The sequence below is a fragment of the Gavia stellata genome, chromosome 14 (genome assembly GCF_030936135.1).
Source record: "Gavia stellata isolate bGavSte3 chromosome 14, bGavSte3.hap2, whole genome shotgun sequence".
Lineage (NCBI taxonomy): Eukaryota > Metazoa > Chordata > Aves > Gaviiformes > Gaviidae > Gavia > Gavia stellata.
Window position 1 is genome coordinate 23,575,995 of NC_082607.1, and position 20,281 is coordinate 23,596,275.

Here is a 20,281-nt window from a genome sequence, read left to right on the forward strand (position 1 = left end):
TTTCTCCTTTCCTGACATTTTTTAAAATGCCCTGTATTTACCCAAATGCAATAAAAGCAATGACTCAGCTAGGGAAAAAAAAAAAGCCCAAAGGCGGAAAGCAGAGCAGCCCTGTGCAGCACAGGAGTTTCCAAGGGAAAGGCACCTGCAATCGCACTGTTGCAGACTCAAGGATGCTGCAGTGATAACTGCAGCCCAGATCCCCATCACAGATGCTCCAGGTCACGTCTGAGTGAAGTGCTGGTGTTTCTGTCCCCTTTCCAGAGCCTGTGTCTCGCCCTCGGCTCCGGAGCAGAGCTCTCGTGGCCCAGGCCACCGGTGAGGTCCTCTGTGATGTGGCGGAGGGCAGGGTGGACACCATTGCCTGGAAGAAGGATGGGCAGCCCCTTCCCTCGGACAGAGGTTTCCACCTCTCTGACAGCCTCAGCGTTTTGTACCTGAGGTCGGCAAAGAAGTCAGACTGCGGCTCCTACTCCTGCAACGCCAGCAATGGGATAAGCTGGCAAGAAACCTCCCTGAACATCACCATTGCAGGTGATCGCTGCTGGGGTTTCACCTCCCACCACTCCTCCTTCTCTCCACCCTTCCCTGGGGGTCCCGGGGTGGTTTCATCCCATCCCTCTGCCTCCCGTTGTAGGGTGATCAGCAGCAATTCCCAGTCTCTGATCCCACCAAGGCACAGTCCTTGGCAGGATGGGCGGCAGGGGACTGGCTGTTCCCTCTTGGAGAAGGTCCCAGGTGATGGCCCTTGGCCAAGGTGAGGGTGAGCAGGACACGGGTGGGGGGGGTGGCCGGGGAGCCTGTGGGCAGCACGTGTCCCAGGTCGGACATTTCGTGGACCACAGCTTGCAGCAGAAAGCACTGATTTGGCCACGAGCTGGCAAATAAATTGAATCTGTCCTGGGGATGGAGGAGCCCCACGGCCATCCACGCTGGTCCTGCTGGTGGCCTGACTCCTGGTCCTCGGGGTGTTTTTTTCCAGGTCTCTCCCCCCGCTTGCAGGATGTGCTGAGGATTGCGGTGGTTGCTGTGGTCTTTGCTGCCGTCTCGGGATGGGGATTAATTTTTCCCGTCTGCCAGTCTGAAAAGCTCAGAATAAGTGAGTCCGCAGCTGAGGGGGATCCGAACCCTCATTTCCTTTGTCTGGCTGGGGAGAGCGAGGAGCTGGTCATCAGCTAATTCCCTTTCCAGCTGTCTAAACACCTCATCTTCACATCAGCTGGCAGGTCTTTATAAGAGTAGAGAAACTTTCCTTGGCAATTTTTTTTTAATGGCGAAAACTGATTTTACTCTGTTTTCAAGCTGGGTTAGACCCTGGTACTTCCCAGACGTTTTTGTTCTAGAGGGTTGAGGTGATTGACACTTTTATAGAAAAAGATGTTTCTCAGGAGCGTTTTTTTTTTTTATTATGAGGCTCCATTTTTAAGAGCACATGCTTAATACACTCTATTAAACAGTGGGGGCACATTAAACCGGGGGGCACAGAGCCCTTTCCAGCTACCCACACTAAAGAGGGGGTCAAACCCACCGGGCCCTGGCCAGGGATACCCCACAGCATCCCAGGTGGGGAGGGGGCTGCACCCCACCCCGAGGAAGGCGTGGGGGCTGGCGCGGGACGTCACGAGGGGTCACAGCAGTCACCCCCCGCTGCTCTGGGCATCTAGGGGGGGAGCTGTGGAGGTGGCTCAGCGCCTACACCTGCGGGCTGGTGTGCATCGCTTCCATCCTGGCAGGCACCGCCGGGATCCTCTGGATGCGAGAGGAAGGTAGGAGGTGGCTGCGGGGTGGTTTGGGGCGGGGGGCGGTGCTCTGCAGACCCCACTCCTTTCCCCTCTGCAGGGTGCAGCATGGAAAAGCAATCCTTGCTGTGCAAACCGTATGGGGTGAAGACCTCGTGGGAGATGTAGAGTCTCATGGGGGTCGGAGAGGAAGGCAGTGCCCCGGAGAGCGAGGGTTGCGCGGCGGAACACACGGGGATAGACCCAGACAGAGCGACACGTGGCTTCCCCATGTGTGATCTCAGCTAGTCGTGGGGGCCTGGACCACCGTATGGATTACACACCCATCCGTATAATTGATATAGTTATTCCCCTTTGCCCAGAGCCCTTTCCCAGAGTTAATTGCAGAGGGGCAGTTAAAACAATCAAGGGATGGAGAGGCTGCTTGCAAGGACAGGCTGAAAAGGCTGGGAGTCGGGAGAGGGTGGGGAAGGGATAAGATGGAGCATGACAAAACGATGAAGGTGGTAGACGAATGCAAGAACTGGTTCTCTGCCTTGTCCCATTTTCTTTCAGGCCCTTCTGTTGCGATCATATTGCCAGAGATCGCCCTTACATACGTGATGGTGGTAACCTTCCTGGTCTCTGCCACCGTGACCTTCCAGCCTACAAAGCTCATCCAACTGAAAAGCAAAACAGGCGAGCTGTTCTACCCAGGATGGCAGGGAGGGAGATTAAACTGGTCCACGGGGTTTTTATTTTGCCCAAAATCTCATCCTTAACTCTTTTAAATGAAAACTTTATTTCTACTTCTGTGCTAACTCAGGCTGGTGGATTCCACACCAGACCGTGGGTGAGGGCAGACCCCCGTCCGCGTCTCGTAACGCACATTAACATCACTTTGTCGTCTTTCCCTCGGCCAGCGCAGCACACGATGGGCTACGCTGCTCCCGGAGGAGTGGTTTCGGTGGCGCTGACAACCAGCTTCCTCATAAAGAACATCCACCATCGCCACGGTGAGAGGGGATGCTCTGGGGACCACCCCAAGGCTTTGTCACACTGAGGCTAAAACCTGTCCACGATATGTAATCCCGATATGCCTTCAACTCGGCCGTTCGGAGTTAGACCTGCTCCAAAAAAAAAAAAAAAATTCAACAAATGGGGGTTTTTAGGAAAGTGAAATCTTCACAAAAACAAAACTAGTTTTCACACACCCCCCTTTTTTCTTTTTTTTTTTTTTTTTTTTTGCATGTGCATGTTTTCATGGTGGCAATTTCCTTCTCTCCTTTCTCTCCTGCTTCGGACGGCATTTTGTGTTGACCTCTGGTTTGTTTGACCACAGAAGAAGGATGCACAGAGTTCGTGGATGTGACCACCCTCACGGTCAGCACGGCGGCCGTGTCCGCCCTCCCGCTCCTCGCCATCTTCCTCTGCTGTAAGTCCCCCTGCTCCTTCATTTCCCTGCCTCTCCGAGTGCCTTATATTTAGCGAGCTGGGTTCCCTCTGTCCCCACACGATCAAGCAGCCATGTGAAATATTTAAAAATTATTTGTTCGGCTATTGTGAAGACTCCAAGACCTCTCCATTGACCGTTTCCCTTCCCCGGTGAGCCCCAGACACCATCCCCTGAGTACGACATCCCGTTCCGTGCGTTCGGTGCCTCTCACACGCTTTCTCCCGATGCCTGGGAACAGACTTGTCCTTTCACAGATCACACGACTCAGGGATGGCAGAAGGAACGTGACTGCAGTTGGGTGGACAAGGCGAGGTAGATCCTCTATTGTCTTTTTCCGCGTAAATCCATACCATCTTGAAGGGATAAAAGCAGGATACGGAAACTATCCCATGCCTTGTTTTAAGTCCTAGACCCCAAGAAAGATGCAGGCCAGCGCTGCCCTCCCAGCCCTGATTTCACCCTGGGTTCAGAGCAGGTCGCTCTGGTGGAGGTCCCCATCCAGCAAAGCGCTTGAGTGCCTGCTCAAATCTCCCCACAAATCTCTCCCTCGTGGGCTCAGTCTGAAGCTTTTAAGCCTTAATTCCTGCTGGTTTCATCCCAGCACTTTGGATTTCAGCCGTGCGGTGGGTGCCTTTGGGCATAGCCAACCTGCGTGTCCTGCGGAGAAGCCCCCAGGGCATCGCAACCTCATGGGCCTCAGCCAGCTTCTCTTTGCCCTGGCCAAAACCATCCTCAGATACAGAGGAACGAGTATCACAGCCACAGACGTTCATGGGGTCTTGATGTGTCTTTGGGCCATGCAAGAGTGGGCGCGGAGAGAGGCCACCGCAGCCCTCACCTCTGCCTGGCACACGGGGCAGGTCTGGATGGGCACACCAGAGCCCCTGGCTCCGGCGATGCTCAGCACGTCCCTCCTCCTCCTCCTTCCAGGTCCTTTGAAATGTCTCAGCCCGGCAGCAAGGACGCTGTTTCCACCCGTTAGAGGTCGGTCGGGGTGTTTCTCGCTCGGCTGAGTCAACTCAACCTTTCTCCCAGGTTTAATGGGTTCAGGGCTCTCGGTTTCAGGAGGCTTGAGCTTCTGCAAGACCTGCAATAAACAGCAACATAATGAACTCATTTCTGCCTTTTTTTTTTTTGTTGTTGTTAACACAGAACCGGGGGAGGCCAAATGCACATTTTTTTCCCTTTATTCCTCTTTAAAACCAGGCCCTAAAGTAGAGAAGCGCCTTTAGAAATAGTTGCCGGAGTCTCTCTCACTAGTTTATCGCAATAACGAGGCCGCACCTTGTATGTGGGTAACCAAATGCGCCCACCCCTCCCTTTCCCACTGCCATGCTTGACTTATCGCCCGCCCTGCAGATGATTTCAGGGTATGTTTTGGGGGAGGGTGTGGGGTGTCAGGCTGTCTCCCCCTGAATCCACGGGTCTATGTGCTGCCTGTCCCCTTTAGTATGGGACAGCATCTCCAGGGGACCCCTGTCCCCCCACTGTGAGGCTCGGGGGGGGGGGGCAGCAGCTGACCTGAGCCTGTTCTTCAATCCTTTTGCTTAAATGCAAACCACTCTATAGAAGCCCTGACCCTGTGTCGGGCAGTGTTCACACGATCTCCTCCATGCCCTGCTGCGTTTTCCTCCCTACAAGCAGGGGCTGGGCTGTGGGGCGTTTTTGGGGTGGTGATGGGGGGGCCAGGGTTCGGATGCTGTCCTGCCTGTGCTTCGGGGCAGGGGAGGTCTCGCTCCTCGTGGTCAGCAGGAATCTGGATCTTTTTTTTTGGTCTTCTGCCTTGGTTTTTCCTGCCTGAACAGGCAGCATCGCATCTGCAACTCAGCCCATGCCACTTCCCCCCTTCCCACGTAGAAAAACAACAGCTCCTGGGCCTCTTGGAGCAAGAGAATGGGGAAAAATCCTGCTACTGTACTTCCTACGGACCCCTCTCCAAACAGCCCGACTCAGGAGGAGCATGCCACTGAAGATCAGCAGTTAAGTAAGGTGGAGACATAAGAAAAACATACATTAAAATCAAAAGTGGGGGGTTAGTCCCTGAGCACCCTGCGGTTTTACCCCCCGGCTAAGCAATGATATGTGGCTGCTTTTAGCCGTCGGGATGCAGGGAAACCCCGACTTGTAGCTTAATCTCAGGTTGAGTGTTCAGAGTTTGGCAAGTTTGAGGGGCTGTGCGAGGGGCCACAGAGGTCGTTATGGCCTTTGGCATCAGCTAATTGCACGAAGCAAATCAGGCAGCGGGGAGCAGTCAGAGACGAAGTAACTCACAGACCTAGCAAGTGTCTCAGGCAAAATGTCCTCATCCCGTCAGGATGCCAGTGCGATGCTCAGCTTCTTGCTGGTACCTGAGAGCAGCCTGCTCCGCCGTACCAGAGATCGCAGCTGTGTTAGAGGTAGGAGTTAAGAATTCACCCATTTCTATGGCTTTTTAAAGTCTCTTTCTCAGTTCCACACACACACGGTATTCCTGCAAACATAGAGGAGCAGTTCTGCTGCGGGAAATCTCATGGCCAGCCCAAGGGGAAGCAAACACAAACAGACCGATCATTACTGCCATTTGTAAAGGGAATTTCCTCCCTCTTACAAGTGCAAAGTCAGGAGAATCTCTAGTTAATAATGGATGGAAAGGAGCTTTGCTTTGGGGCATGGGCCATGTTTGTGTATCTCTGAGCCTTATGTCCTGCTTTCCTGTTGCCCTGGTAGCAGTTAATTTATTGACTTTGTGTTTGCTTAATCCTTGACAGCAGGGTCTCTGGCTTTTCTGTGATACCATTAAGGTTAAAAAAAAAAGTGGCTGATTTAATCTAGCCAGCTAAAGTAGACATGCTGAGGGCACATGGTTGCTCAGGACCGTGGCCAGATGGCTTTTGAATGCTGACAAGGATGGAGATGCCACAGCCTCCCTGGGTAACCTGTGCCAGCACTTGGTCACCCTCAGGGTAAGGCAGTGTTTTCTTGTGTTTGGATTGAATCTCCTTTTTAACATGTGCCCATCGCCTCTGGCCTGGGCACCACTGAAAAGCCTGGCTCCGTCCTTACACCCCCCTAAAGGGTGTAAGGGATATTTATCGCCCTTGATGAGATCCCCCTGAGCCTCCTCTCCTCCGGCTGAACAGTCCCAGCTCTCCCAGCTTCTCCTCGGATGAGAGATGCTTCAGTACCTGAATCACCTTTGTGGCCCTTTGCTGGATTCTCCAGTAAGCCCATATTCTTCCTGTACTGGGGAGCCCAGAACTGGCCCCAGCACTCCAGATGGGGACTCACCAGTACTGAGCAGAGAATGGTCACCTCCCTTGACCTGCGGTGATGCTCCTCCTGATGCAGCCCAGGGCACCGTTGGCCACCTTTGCTGCACTAGGTCAAGGTGGTGCCCAGCAGGACCCCAGGATCTGCGGAGCTGCTTCCCAGCCGGCCAGCCCCTACGGGTCCTGGGCCCTGGGCTTGTTCCTCCCCAGGGGCAGGACTTGTCCTGTCCCCATGTTGAACTGCTCCAGGTCCCTCTCAGTTTCTGCAGCCTGTTGAGGTCCCTCTGGATGGCAGCATGGCCCTGGGCTGTACCAGCCGCTCCTCCCAGCTTTAACATGGAGGGCTGCACTCTGTCCCACCGTCCAGGCCATTAATGAAGGTGTTAGACAGGACTGGCCCCACTACCGACCCCCGGGACGCACCGTTAGTGAGAGCCCTCCAGGCCTGGCTCTTCAGCCAGTTTCCAGCCCACCCCACTGCCCGCTTATCTGACCCGGCCTTGGTCGGCTTCTTGGTGAGGATGCTATGAGAGACGGCCTCGGAAGACCAGCTTGCCAAGTGGTGGGTAGAAGGTGGCACTTAGCGAGGAGCCAGAGGTCCCGGGGGGTAGGGACGGGCTGGGGGTATTTCCTACAGCCAAAACATCTCTCGCAGAGTGGAAAGCTGAAGGTGGAAGGTGGCACTTAGCGAGGAGCCAGAGGTCCCGGGGGGTAGGGACGGGCTGGGGGTATTTCCTACAGCCAAAACATCTCTCGCAGAGTGGAAAGCTGAAGGTAGAAGGTGGCACTTAGCGAGGAGCCAGAGGTCCCGGGGGGTAGGGACGGGCTGGGGGTATTTCCTACAGCCAAAACATCTCTCGCAGAGTGGAAAGCTGAAGGTGGAAGGTGGCACTTAGCGAGGAGCCAGAGGTCCCGGGGGGTAGGGACGGGCTGGGGGTATTTCCTACAGCCAAAACATCTCTCGCAGAGTGGAAAGCTGAAGGTAGAAGGTGGCACTTAGCGAGGAGCCAGAGGTCCCGGGGGGGTAGGGACGGGCTGGGGGTATTTCCTACAGCCAAAACATCTCCCGCAGAGCGGAAAGCTGAAGGTCCGGGTCCCTGCGGAGGTGGGTGCGTAGGGCAGAGGGAGCATCTCGCTGCGTGGCAGTCCCATGGCTCGGGAAGCGGCCGAGCCCCGGGCGTGGGGCAGCCAGGGGCTGGGCAGGAACCCGGTCACGGCTATTTCAGGGGTCCCCGTCCCGCCGCAAGCAGAGGGAGAGCGGCGGGAGGGAGCAGAGGCGGCGGCGGCTTTGCCTGCCGCTGGTCCCCGGGCAGCGGAACCCCCGCCCCGTCCAGCACAGCCCCTCCCGCCGCGGCCCCTCCCCACCCCGATCTTCGGCGCTGCGCGCTCGGCAGCAGCGGGGCGGCGGTCCCGACGCCCCGGTGAGTGTCGCGGGGCGGCCCGGGGTCGCATCGCGGGGCGGGCCGGGCGCTGGAGCGGTGGGGCCGGGCGCTGGAGCGGTGGGGCCGGGCGCTGGAGTAGAGGAGCTGGGTGCTGGAGCGATGGAGCCGGGTGCTGGAGCAGTGGGGAGTGATGGGGCCAGGCACTGGAGCAGTGGGGCTGGGTACTGGAGCAGTGGGGCGCGGCAGTGGAGCGATGGGGCCGGGGACCTGGAGTGAGGGGACCAGGGACTGGAGCGGTGGGGGCTGGATACTGGACCCATGGGGCCAGGGACTGGAGAGATGGGGATGTGGACTGGAGTGATAGGGATGGCTACTGGAGCAATGGGGATGGAGGGATGAAGCAGGGGCTGGGGGGATACCCCCCCCTCCCCGCCACCCTTCCCCAGGGGCCGCAGGCGCTCTCCCACACCACGAACTGGGCTCTGCTCCCCAGGCTCAGCTCTCCCCTCCTACCCAGCCCCAGCAATGTTAAATAAATACTTACAGGCAGGCGGATTCATCATAAGTCCTCACAGTGCTGTTTATAGCACCTAAACAAGCCGCTTCTCCCCCGCCATTCCTTCCCTAGTTATTTGCACACATCCAGAGAGCTCTGCTCGAGCATCTGCAGCCTCGCCTGCTCAGCCCCGTTCGCCCGTGCCACCGGCACCATCGGAGCTGGCTGCTGTGCTGGTAGCGGGCTGGCAGCTGGCTGAAGCCCCCTCGCACTTGGAGGAGCTCATGACGGCACTTGCAGTCGGGTTTGGTGGCCTTTTGCACATGCGATTTGGGCTGCTTGGTCTCAGGACTCTTTGCCAAGCTTAATTTCTCCGTCCCGATAATAGGATCTGAAGAGCATTAGACAAAGGCAGGGTAAAAGTTACAAAAGCGACTCATAATTCGTTTATGAGGAAGGGGGTTTCTTGGTTTATTCAGAGCTTCACTTATGCATAAAGTTGCTCTTTTTTAGATGAGTGTTATACCTGCTTCTTTTTTGATTACCTTCACTTCTGGTTTGAGCCATAAAGAACCTTCACAATAGTCCTGCTGTTTACAGGGGACTTGGGATTTTAGCTGAAAATGTTTTTCCCGTCCATGCAAACTATTACTGCCAAGTAGTATTTTACAGTTTCTCTCTACTTGTCGTCAGTTGTAGCAATTCCCCTATTGCTGTTCTTTATGCCTATGTGAAACCGAGAGAGCAGAGCTAGATGCTCAGTAGGGTTTCGTATTTGCTAATGTGATATTTAATCTTTCAAAGCTGTGGGATGACTTATAACAGGATGATTTGCATCTCTTTTTTTTTAATTATGTCGGGAAGACCAAAGATCATTCCTTATAATTTTGCAGTAAGGGCTTTACGTAAGAGCAGGAGGAGCACACAGTGTTTTTAATGTTTCTCATACAACCTTATCAAAGGGCCTGATGGTACCAGGCAGTACCAGAGGTGCCTGTGCTCCCCCACTGTGGGAACCCACCTTTGTCCTTGCAAATCACACATCCCTTTTGTTTCCTTCCATCACGAGGTCTGTTATCACGAAGTCTGGTATCATCCATCAGCTTCGGTCAGGGGAAGTACATGCTTTTGTTGACTGCTAATGTAAACTCATGTGTTACGCAGGACACGACACCCTTCCAGCAGGAACCCACATCACCTCCCTCGATCCGGAGACATGCCTCCAGCTAAACGTGGCGTTTGAGCAGCCCCATCCCGCCCGGGGCCAGCCAGCCCCTGCCACCCATGCTCAGATCACCCCTAGCCCCAGACCTCCCCGGGCTTCCTTTTTGCCAGGGGCTGATGAAGACCTCTTTACCCATCATCTTCACTTCCCTAGCACAGCTGCGCGGGTACGGGCGCAAGGACGGCAAAGCGCAGCGCCTGCGCCCGTGCTGATTGCTGCAATGCGGATGCAGCTTGTTTTTCCAGATCAAGACAAGACCCTTCAGCTCACGGCAGCCCTTGCCAGCTGCCAACGTCTGCACTACCCACAAACCGTAATACGGGCGGAGTGTTTCTTTGTTCCTTCTGCCCCTAAGGGAGCCTCCCACCCCTCTCCAGCAGCGGGGAGGACTCGGGGAGGACTCTGGGAGGACTCGCCGCCTTGCTTGCAGGCTGTTGATTAACATCCTTGGCAGCCCTCGCAGCCTGGAAGGGCTTTGTAGAGCTGGGGGAGGTTCCCTTGCCCCCTACACAGACATTTTTTTGTTCGGACAAACGGTTCCTTGCTGATATCATAGCTCCGGCTCACAGAATGAGCTCTTTTTTTTCAGCTGAAAAACAGCTGACGCACATCCCCTTCCTGTAAAAGGCTGGATGCGAGGCTGAATGCATTTTCCAAGTACCACACACATGCTTTGTAATGAAGAGCCTAAGGTATTTCCTAAAAAGACCACTTGGTAAAACTCCGGCAGGCTGCAGCGTGCGTCTGTTTCAGCTTTTCCGTGCGGATTTCGTAAAAACAAAAAATAACACAGCATAGCAACGCTGCTAGAGGCCCAGGGGAAAACATGATAGAAAACACGATACCCTTAAGTACGAGTCCGATTCCTCTCGTGTAAGACTCCATGGGAACTTCTGAAAATACCTGCCCCTTACCGAAAGTGTTGGTTCACATTTACAACCGCTTCGCAGACTGCAAATCTTTGGCTGCGCTAATGCCTTGTGTGAGACGAGAGGTTCTCTTCAAGAGATAAAACAGTCTGTGCGATTGCAGGCAGATCTAACCCACCCTCCGCCTTGCATGGGCATCTCTTTGCCCGAAGGCTCTCATCCATTTCCCCAGCCACGATTCTGAGGCATCCTGGTCTTCTGGTGGAGGGGAGAAGGGAGGAGGGAGGAGGAGGGATTAATTTTCCAAAAGAGCAGCTGCACTTTGAGTAGGAGCTGTGGTATGTGCCCTCCTCCCAAACACGCCTTACTCTCCCTCTCCTGGGATAAGCCTCATCCCCTCTCCGTAGGCACAGGGAAAGCCTGTCATACCCAGCTGCGCTGCGTGGGAGAAGGTCATTTCCATGCCTATTTGCTTGGATAAAGGAAATCCTCCATCTCTAAAGAACATAAATGCTTTTCCCACAGCTATTGTTCTTATATCCTGTAAGCTATAAAACATATCCCTGTAAGATATAAAACAAAACATGGTTCTCATTTCCCTGTAACAAGCCACAACCCTTTTTTGCCCAAATTTCAGCGAGCAAGAGACGTACCAGGGAACACGGCCAAAAGAGAGGCTAATTTTAGCACCACACCCCTCCCATCTCAAACCCTCCTCCAGTATCTCAGGCATTTTGCAAAGGGAAAGAAGATACAGTCTCCTGCTTCGTCTCCACTTCTAATTAGACCTGTTGGTTAATGAGCAAATAAAATACCAGTTGTGAGGAAATCCTACAACAGAAATTACAGGATTTTTCATGGTCTCCTAGGAAGAGCGCAACAAGGAGTTCATGTAAGACATGAAGGCATTCAAATAACCAGCTTTCTACACGTTAATATGGCTCTGCAGCCTGCAGCAGCCACTCTCTCCCAGATAATGTAGGTTTTTAGCTGCACAGAAGCTAAATCACTCTTAACTCGGGTGATTTTTCCCAGAACCTTATTTCCTGAAGTCCTTCTAGCAAGGCAGAAACCAGGGACGTGCAGTTGGCTTCTCTGGTGGTGGGGACGTCCTGGGCCAGAGGTCTCTGTTGCAGGGGTGAAGATGACATACCCTGGCTCTTTCCTCTTCCCTTTGGGTTTTGGGGGTGGGTTTTTTTTCTCTTCCCTTTCTTGAGGTGGGGAGCTGGGCTGGGGGGCTGCTTGGCTGGTCCAGGAGAGCATGCCGGGCATGCTGTGCACGTGGGCAGCTCCATGGTGGAAATGGCTTCCCTTTCAGATGCTGCTCTGCTGTTTGCTGGATTCCCCGGAGGAAAGCTGGATGCTGCCAGGAGGTAACGTCTCTCCAAAGGGAGCTCAGCCTTAAGCACACCTCCCCACCTCTGTGTCACAAGTCAGTTCCTCAGCCACCACCAGCCGCAGGCTGTTCCTAAAATAAACCACGTCTCTAAAACAGACCATCCTGATCTCTTCTGGTCCTGGCTGAGTCTCTGATCACAGGGCAGTGAAAAACCCTTTGCCGAAAAATTGTCCTACTGTCCGCTTTCCCACTGTCCTCCGCCCTCACCCTTGCTCCAGAGCCTTGCAAAACCCGACAGTGAATGCAGTCCCTGTTGTCCAAACGCCAAAACTTTCTGTCTGGCTCTGCAAACCAGCTCCGAGCACTGATGCTGTTCAAATAACGCCCCATCACAAAGCGTGTCGGAGGCAGGCGGGTTCTTCTCGAGCTCTCTCATGCCCGCCAATTGGTGCGGTGCGTGTTGCAGTCTCTGTAGTGAAGAAAATAAGGCAAAAGGTCTCTTAAAAGTTGGAGAAGACCCAGAGAACAGCAGCCAAAATAATCAAGAGCTTGCGAGGAGAGACTGAAAAGTCTGGGAGCCTTCAGGTTGGAGAGGAGGGGGTGGGAAAGGGGATGGGATGGAGGTTTTCAAAGTTGTGAAGGTGATGCATAAGGCAGATGTGGAGCCCATATTCACTCTGTGCCACAGGACAAGAGTCAGGGCTGCTCGAAGAAGTGATGAAATGAGTTAAACCTGAGAAGTGAAAGTACTTGTGTAGGCGTCGGGGTGTGAGCATGTGGCTCCTGCTACCGTGGGAGCCTGTGGAGTGATTGCTAAATACAAATGGGCAACTTCATGGCCAGCAGATGCAGAAATAAATACTAAAGGGGCGAGGCAGGGCTGTATCTGCTAGCATTGTAAAGCTGCAGCACACAAGAAGGGCTGCAGAAAGCAGCCAGGCACTCTTGTCCCCCCCCAAAACTGCTGTACCTCTGCTGGTCTTGATGCTGTTGGGTATCAGTGGTGTTGGTGTCTGGGAGATCTTTCTTTTTTTAATCACTGTGGTGAATTGGCGCTGAACACAGATATGGCCGTGATGGCTGTTACCAGCAGCCTGGGCTCGGGCTGCTGTAGAGCAACCCCCTGCTTCAGCCTGTGCCGCCTGCGGAGATGCCAGTGCTGTGGGGACACATGGAGAAGGTCGGGGAATCCCCCACCGCTGCACTGGGCACCCTTCGCCTTTCCCAACGCCTGCGTGGCAGGTGCCGATGGTGCTTTTCACAGTGTCCTTCACAGGCCCATCCATCATGCTTAGAGCAGCCATCCCAAGAGCACGTCGCTGCAGAAGGAGCTCATCCCTCGTGCTGGTTTGAAAGAGCCTGCAGGGCTTTACCATGTCAACCTGGCTGCAAGTGGCCATCACAGGCTGTGAGTATGAACAGGGCCGTGCACGTCCTTGGAGACCATATGCTTGCAGCAGTTCTGTGCTCTCCTTCCATCCCTGCTTCGGGCTGCGGCAGTGTTGGTACAGGTGTGTGCTCTGGCGAGCATCCTGGCCGGTGCCTCCTTCCTCCCAGAGCTGCGGCATCACCGTACCTGGGTACCACCACCACCGCCTCCTCTTACAAGCAGCTCTTCTCCACTACATGCCTAAGGATTGCTTCCCTGTGAGCATCTTCTCTGCTCTCCAACCATGGTGTACCCTCTGGTACCCTCCCCTGAGCCTCCCCTCCATCATCTTTCCTCTTTGCTTAAGTGATCTTTCCTTTTGGTACCTCTTCCTGTAGCTTGTTCTCTCTTCAGCAACCAGCATAAACTTCTAAACGTGCTAAAAGCATTCTGGAAGATTTGGGGGCTGGAGATATCTGATGTGACTTTCCACTTGCTAAGTCCTTTTACACCAGCAGTGCTACGATGGGATTCTCACCCCTGGGTTTTGTACGGCCAAGGGTACGTTTCAGGGTCGCGCTTGCAGACTGACCCCCACATTAGCTTCATTCTCCCCTGGGGAAACCATAAAACATTTTCAGGACAAAGGCTCTTATGTAAAGGCCTGGTTAGATTCCTTTTTGTGCTAAAAGCAGCTCGTCTACACGGCAGTTGCACCAGAGAGCCGTTGCATTACTCAGAGGTGAATACGTGATGAATTAGCACCTTCCAGATGCATAAGGTCGCTGGGTGCCTAGCTAAGTGGGAGCATCAGTTTTGCAGGGCTTAACCTCCTCGTGAGAGGATGGTGAGGCTGAGGCTGAATACCTCTGTAGGTTTTAACAGCGTTCAGAAAGGTCAGCCCTCAGACACCAGTTATTTAGCAGCCAGGGCTACATAGTCCCAACAAAGTGCATTTCAGAGCATGTTTTCCAAGAAATGCTCTTCCTTTCAGGGGCTGAGGGAGCAGCTCGAGATCCAGGGGTGAAGCTGCACTTATTATGGTCCCTGTTAGCAACTCCTGATGTGCAGAAAACCCCCAAAAGTCCAGATTCCCATCATTTTCATTCCAAAGGGCAAGGAATTGTCTTAACCAGCTAAGAAGCATTTATGTAACACACCAACAAAAACGTTATATTTTTTTATCTTGACAAAGGAGGAGGGAAATCAGACATGTGGCATAACATGCTCCAGGAAGTCAGTTGGTAACTTGGGCCAAAAAAACCCACCACAGGATGTACAAGCAGATTAAATTGCTCTTTGGCTTTTGCTTTTAAACTAACCCATCCTGCTCTGGCATCTCTCCTATTTCCAGACCTGTTGCTGGTTTGGCAGGGGTCCTCCACAGTGCTGGAAATCACAGAAAGAAGAGTTGTGGCTGAAGGATCCTCCGTACTGATGCACGCGCCGGATATCAAGAACGTAAACTTCACCGAGTGGGAATACATAAGAAACACCACCCCTGAATTCATCCTGCAGTACTATGCAGATTACCAGTTTCCAACCATTTACTCAGCTTACCAAGGCAGAGTGATTTTCTATCCAAAGAATGGCTCGATTCTTCTGCAGAGTTTACGAGAGACAGACAGCGGCATCTATAAAGCAACAGTTAATCTGATGCAACATAAAGCTAGGACAACCCTCCTTGAAGTTATCAGTAAGTCAGATGTGTTGAGAGGATGGTTTTCTCAGACAAAGATTCGCCAGGCAGTGCAGTGGACAGGTCCACAAGATGGCAACCAGAATAGAGTCACAGAATCGTAGAATATCTTGAGTTGGAAGGATCATCGAGTCCAACTCCCCGCTCCTCGCAGGACTACCTGACACTAAACCGTATGACTAAGAGTGTTGGCCAGACGCTTTTTGAACCCTGACAGGCTCAGTGCCATGACCACTTCCCTGGGGAGCCTGTTCCAGTGACCGACCACCCTCCCAGTGAAGAACCTCTTCCTAACGTCCAACCTGAACTTTCCCTGATGCAGCTTCATTCCATTTCCTCGTGTCTTGTCGCTGGTCACCAGAGAGAGGAGATCAGCACCTTCCCCTCCACTGCCCCCCTTGAGAAAGCTGTAGGCTGCAATGGGTCACCCCTCAGCCTTCTTTTCTCCAGGCTGAACAAGCCAAGTGACCTCACCACTCCTCGGAAGTCTTGGCCTCAAGACCCTTCACCATCTTGGTCACCCTCCTCTGGGCACACTCTAATAGTTTGATGTCCTTCTTGTATTGAGTCGCCCAAAACTGCACCCAGTACTCAGGGTGGGGCTGCACCAGTGCGATGTAGAGTGGGACAACCGCCTCCCTCGACCAGCTAGCCGTGCTGTGCTTGATGCACCTGAGCACACGGTTGGCTCTTTTGCCTGCCAGGGCACACTGTTGACTCATATTCACCTTTCCGTCCACCCAAACCCCCAGATCTCATTCTGCGGGGCTGCTCTCCAGCCTCTTGTCCCTCAGTTTGTACGTATAACCAGGATTTTCCTGTCCCAGGTGGAGAATCCAGCGCTTGCTCTCATTAAACTTCATATGGTTGGTGATTGCCCAGCTCTCTAGGCTATCCACATCTCTCTGTAAGACCTCTTTACCCTCGAGGGAGCCCACAGCTCCTCCTAGTTTAGTATCATCAGCAAACTTACTTAATGTACATTCGACTCCTGCATCCAGATCATTTATAAAAACATTAAAAAGTACTGGCCCTAAAACTGAGCCCTGGGGAACCCCAATGGTGACTGGCCGCCAGTCTGATGTCACCCCGTTAGCAGACTCTCTTCCTTCACGCCAGCATTGCCTTTCTCTGCCTCTGAATTTCCCCAGAAAAAAACCACAAATGAGAGCTCACACAGTTTTGAACTGCCCTTTCCTAGAGCTCCACATCACCACATGAGCATACTGCATGTTGGACATCCAGGGATGAAGGGGCTCAGGAGCATGTGGTTGCTATCCTGTGGAAGTCCAGACGTAGTTAAGAGCAGCCCCGACCGCTGCAGGTACCCAGGCGTTAGCTGAGGGACGGAGTCAGCCCTCCTTTTGCACGTGGCAGGGGTCTCCAGCATGCAAGGCTTGCTTCTCTGTCCTTTGGCCCGTGTGGAGTTGGACCAGTTTAAATGCGGGCAGCAGCTGAGTCCCACGTTGCTGCTCTTTGGCTGAATGTCATGACTTCTTTGACCGCTCCCAAACTTCCCCACACCACTGCTGTGTGGGAAAAGCCCTCTCCTTCATGACACCCCATGGCAGGTAGTGTCCGGAAAGTCCCTGTCATCACTTCCCAGCGTAATCCCAACTCACAGCTCTTTCGGGTCGGTAGCCCTGAGCCCAGGGTGCCGTGCCTGGTCCCCAAGGGTTGGTAGTGTCCATCCTAGGTGTGGTGCGGTGGCAGGGATGGGGACATGTGCTTCTGCTTTGAACTTGGTGGATGTTGCCCTTCTCCTGCAGTATCTTCTCTCCCTCCAAACCGACCTGGGGTGTAAATCAGAAGGGAAGGACCTGCTCACTCCCCAAGGGGCTCAGTATTCTTGCATGTTGGCCAGTTTTCAGGTCCAAAGCAAGGTTCATGCTCCTGGGAGTGCTACCATGCTGCTCTCTGCTTTTCAGAGCCTGTGCCCCAACCTGAGCTCCAGTGCAGTTCCAACCTGGCAGGTTCGCCCATCGAGCTGGTCTGCATGATGCCAGAGGGAACGGTGGCTTCCGTCTCCTGGAAGAAGGATGGACATCCTCTCCCCCCTGAAAAGTGCCATCTGCTCTCTGGAAACATCGCCATGCTGCAGATAAGGAAGGGGGAGAAGTCGGACTGCGGCTCCTACTCCTGCAACGTCAGCAACGTGATAAGCTGGAAGGAGGCAGCCCTGAACCTGACGGTGACAGGTTAGCCTTGCCCTGCCTCGCCGGGTCCGGCCGTTTGTCCTGTTGTCGCAGGTCCACCCCGCAGGGTGTAACTGTCTCTCATGGGCTTCCCTCAGCAAGAAAGACCCAGGACTCTCCCCCTCAGTTTTTCCAGCATTTCACAGTTTCCTGGGATTGCCACGCTGTGATTCGGGGTTGTCCCCAGCGTGGGGTTTCCCTCCTGCCGTGTCTTGCAGGTCTCACGCCTCCTCTACACCACGCGTGGAGGATGGCCGTCGTCACGCTGATGTTTGTCGCCGCCTCCACCGTCAGCTTCATTATCCTGCTCTATCAGCTGAGGGAGCACAGGTTCGGTGAGTGCCAGGACTGCACCCCAGCCCCCCCAAAACTAAACCCTTCCCACCGTGGACAGGGCAGGCGGCAGAAAGCCTCAGCCAAGCTCTGTCGTCCTGATTCACTTTGGTAGTGGGAGGAAATGTGCTCGGCTCCTGCGTTCCTTCTCATGCCTCTGTAGCTTGCACAGAAAATAAAACTTCCTAGAAGCAGCTAATCCCAAATGGCTTTGTGAGAGATGAAGCCAAATATACAGTACCAAGTGCACGAGTCATTCCTCTCCTGCTCCTCGGGCATCCGTGGGAAGAAATAAAAAGTGCAGGACACGCAGGCTGCATGGGAAGAGCCTTCCTGCCTGGAGCTGGCCAAAGATCATGTCTCATGGGTTTTGGTGACCAAGCACACTGGGGTTTGGGTGATGACATTGGTTCTGTACCCAAGGAGCATACAGGTTAACATAGGTGCTTCAGTAGCAACATACGTATTAAGAAAAAACAAACCTAAAGACGTTGCCAACAGCAAGTCCTCCCACACAGTCTTTGTAATCTGCCAGTGCGTTCTTCTGCCCACCAGGAATAATCCCCAAAATAGCGGAGACCATCTGGAGAGCAGAGGTGAAGCCCTACAGCTGGCAGGAAAGTTGTCCCGTGTGTATTTGTCTCTCAGCATTAGCACTGGGGACATGTGCAGGTTGTGGCATGAGGTCTTGCCTTTGGGGGTAACCTCCCCTGAGGAGCTCTCCACGCCTGCTGCTTGGGGCAGGACCTTGTGCCATGTGGGCTTTCCCCCATGAAGTGGGTCTCCAGAGGAAATCCAGCACTTGTCAGGTCATTATAGGAGGCAGAAGCTCGGGCAGAAGTGAAGTGTCTCACTAGGTGGAATTGGTGTCTGGTTCAGTGTGGGACAACCACAAATCTGGCTGGTTTCTCCTCGTTCCTCCTGAAGTCAAAGCAAGCCCTTGAAAGTTCACCAGGTTCTCTTCTCAGGGTTTCTAAACCTCAGGGTTTCTAAACCTCAGGGATTAATTTTTTTACAAAGAAAACCTGTGCTCGTTGTTTATCTTCCCTTTGCAGGCTGCACCCATCCTGTTTGTGTGGTACTGAGTATGTTTGCCTTTTTTCCCAGGAGAGGAAGCATGGAAATATATAATTCTGTCCACCCACGGACTGCTGTGTATCTCCTCTCTCCTCCTCTTTGCCATCTCCATCATCTGGATGCAGGAAGAAGGTAGGATTCATTTAACCTGATTTGTTCTTGGCTGCTTCAGTGCCTCATCTTTCTTTTTCCTCCAGGTCTTTACAGTAGCATCTTTGATGTAGCGGTACGTGATTTGGAGAAACTGAAGTTAGACTTGACTGCTCTGTAGCCTGCAGGCTCCTCTTTCTCTGCTCTTTTGAAACCAAAGGGCTGCATTTGTCCCTTGGCACTCTTCAGGTACCACTGCCCCTTCTCCAGGACTTCTTAAAAATTAAAAAGTGGTTCAGAAACCACTTCCACCAGACCTTAAGGGACCATGGACGACAAACTCAAAGCTCGGCTGTTCTGAAACTGCTCCGTAGCCAATTCTTCCCTGCCCCAGGCTGAGGCTACCTCTGTGTCATGCCATGGGTGCTCATTTGCTCCGTGCTGAGCTGCAAGCAGGCATTAAGGGAAACAAGCCTAAAGACACACACACACACCCCCCGAAACATGCAGGTCTTCTCCCCATTCTCTGTCAAAAGGAGGGTGCTGCCTATGTGTATATTTATAATAAATATTGCTTGCTACCAACTTCCAGGATAACAGCCATCCTCAGCGGTAGGATGTGGTCCCCTGGCCAGCAGCGCTGAGCCAGTCCTGCTTCCAGACCCGTCCCCAGGCCACGGGGACCCTTCTTGGCTGCAGCCTGCAGCCCCGCTCCCGCTGCACAGCCCCGTGGCACAGGGCGAGGGGTCCTGCGTGGACGCAGCGGTTGGGTGCAGGGTCGCCAGAAGCCAACTTTGTCGCCTTGTTCTCAGGCCCCTGCCTCCGCCAGTTTCCATCTCACCTTCTGGCTTACTTCTGCTCCCGCAGGTCTTTCTGCTGCCTTCGTCTTGCTTGGGCTGTTCTTCTTTGCTGCGGCGATAGGAACTCTCCAGGCGGCAGCAGTAGCGGTGTGGAGACCTGCAGCTCTCAGCCACCTCAAAATCACAATGTGTAAGTTGCTCCTTACGATCTAAACCTCGGGGGGGGGAAAAAGCCTGATAACAGCCCAGGAGTAAACTCCTCAGGTTTCCACTCCCAGGAGGGAGCGGAGGCTTGGCACGCTGCTGTGGCGCACGTCCAGAGACATTGTCCACCCTCCCACCGAAGCCCGGCTCCTCCGCGTGCCCGCCTGCGCTCCTTACGCGTTTTCCTCTCATCCCTCAGCAGTTTTTCCCTCTCCCAGGTCACTGTGCCATCTGGAACCCCACAGTCCCCACCACGCTGATCGTCAGCTTGTTGTGCTCCACCCTCTTGCTCCACAATATCCAGCAGCTCCATGGTAAGGGGGTGGCCCAGGTTTGCACCGCTCGTGCCCGTGCTCGCCTTTCTTCTGGGGAGCGGTGTTTGTGTTCAAAAAACATGTGGACGTGGTTTAGTGGGCATGGTGGGGTTGGGGTGATGGTTGGACTTGGTGATCTTACAGGTCTTTTCCAACCGTAGTGATTCTGTGATTCTGCGGTGGGGTATCTGGGGGGGGTCGGCTTCACACAGGGCAGCGAGAGTCCTTCAGTGGGTTTGCGTGGCTGGTCCTGCAAGAAACCTTGTTATAGTTGACGTAGTCGTGGCAGCTTCGCACTGAGCAGGGAGGTCGTAGCTCTTACGTGGCAAAGCAAGGTTCGTCCCGGTGGCTCCGTGATTTGAAACACAGGGATCACCCCTCCTCTGTCGCGTAGGAAGTCCCTGGATTAAATTCACGGCACCTAAATGTTCAAAGGGGGGTGATGGCCGGAGGAGTAACTGCTGACA

At 53.8% G+C, this 20,281-nt stretch overlaps 1 protein-coding gene across 1 annotated transcript; it reads left to right on the forward strand.

Annotated features, from left to right (window-relative positions):
- The first annotated feature begins 7,807 nt into the window (after positions 1-7,807).
- LOC132318190 (carcinoembryonic antigen-related cell adhesion molecule 7-like) lies at positions 7,808-20,085 on the forward strand. Its single transcript, XM_059824593.1, has 10 exons — positions 7,808-7,843; positions 11,713-11,767; positions 12,998-13,141; positions 14,457-14,798; positions 16,730-16,999; positions 17,215-17,331; positions 18,437-18,538; positions 19,364-19,486; positions 19,719-19,814; positions 20,027-20,085. Exons 3-10 carry the CDS (start codon positions 13,108-13,110, stop codon positions 20,083-20,085), a joined length of 1,143 nt encoding a protein of 380 aa, XP_059680576.1. The 5' UTR covers positions 7,808-7,843; positions 11,713-11,767; positions 12,998-13,107.
- The last annotated feature ends 196 nt before the right edge of the window (positions 20,086-20,281 follow it).

Bases quoted from the DNA above. Each gene is read 5' to 3' on its own strand.
- LOC132318190 (XM_059824593.1), top strand. From the start codon at position 13,108: ATGTCAACCTGGCTGCAAGTGGCCATCACAGGCT. The intron at 13,142-14,456 runs GTGAGTATGAAC...TCCTATTTCCAG, and splicing joins GCAAGTGGCCATCACAGGCT to ACCTGTTGCTGGTTTGGCAG. The intron at 19,487-19,718 runs GTAAGTTGCTCC...TCCCTCTCCCAG, and splicing joins CCACCTCAAAATCACAATGT to GTCACTGTGCCATCTGGAAC.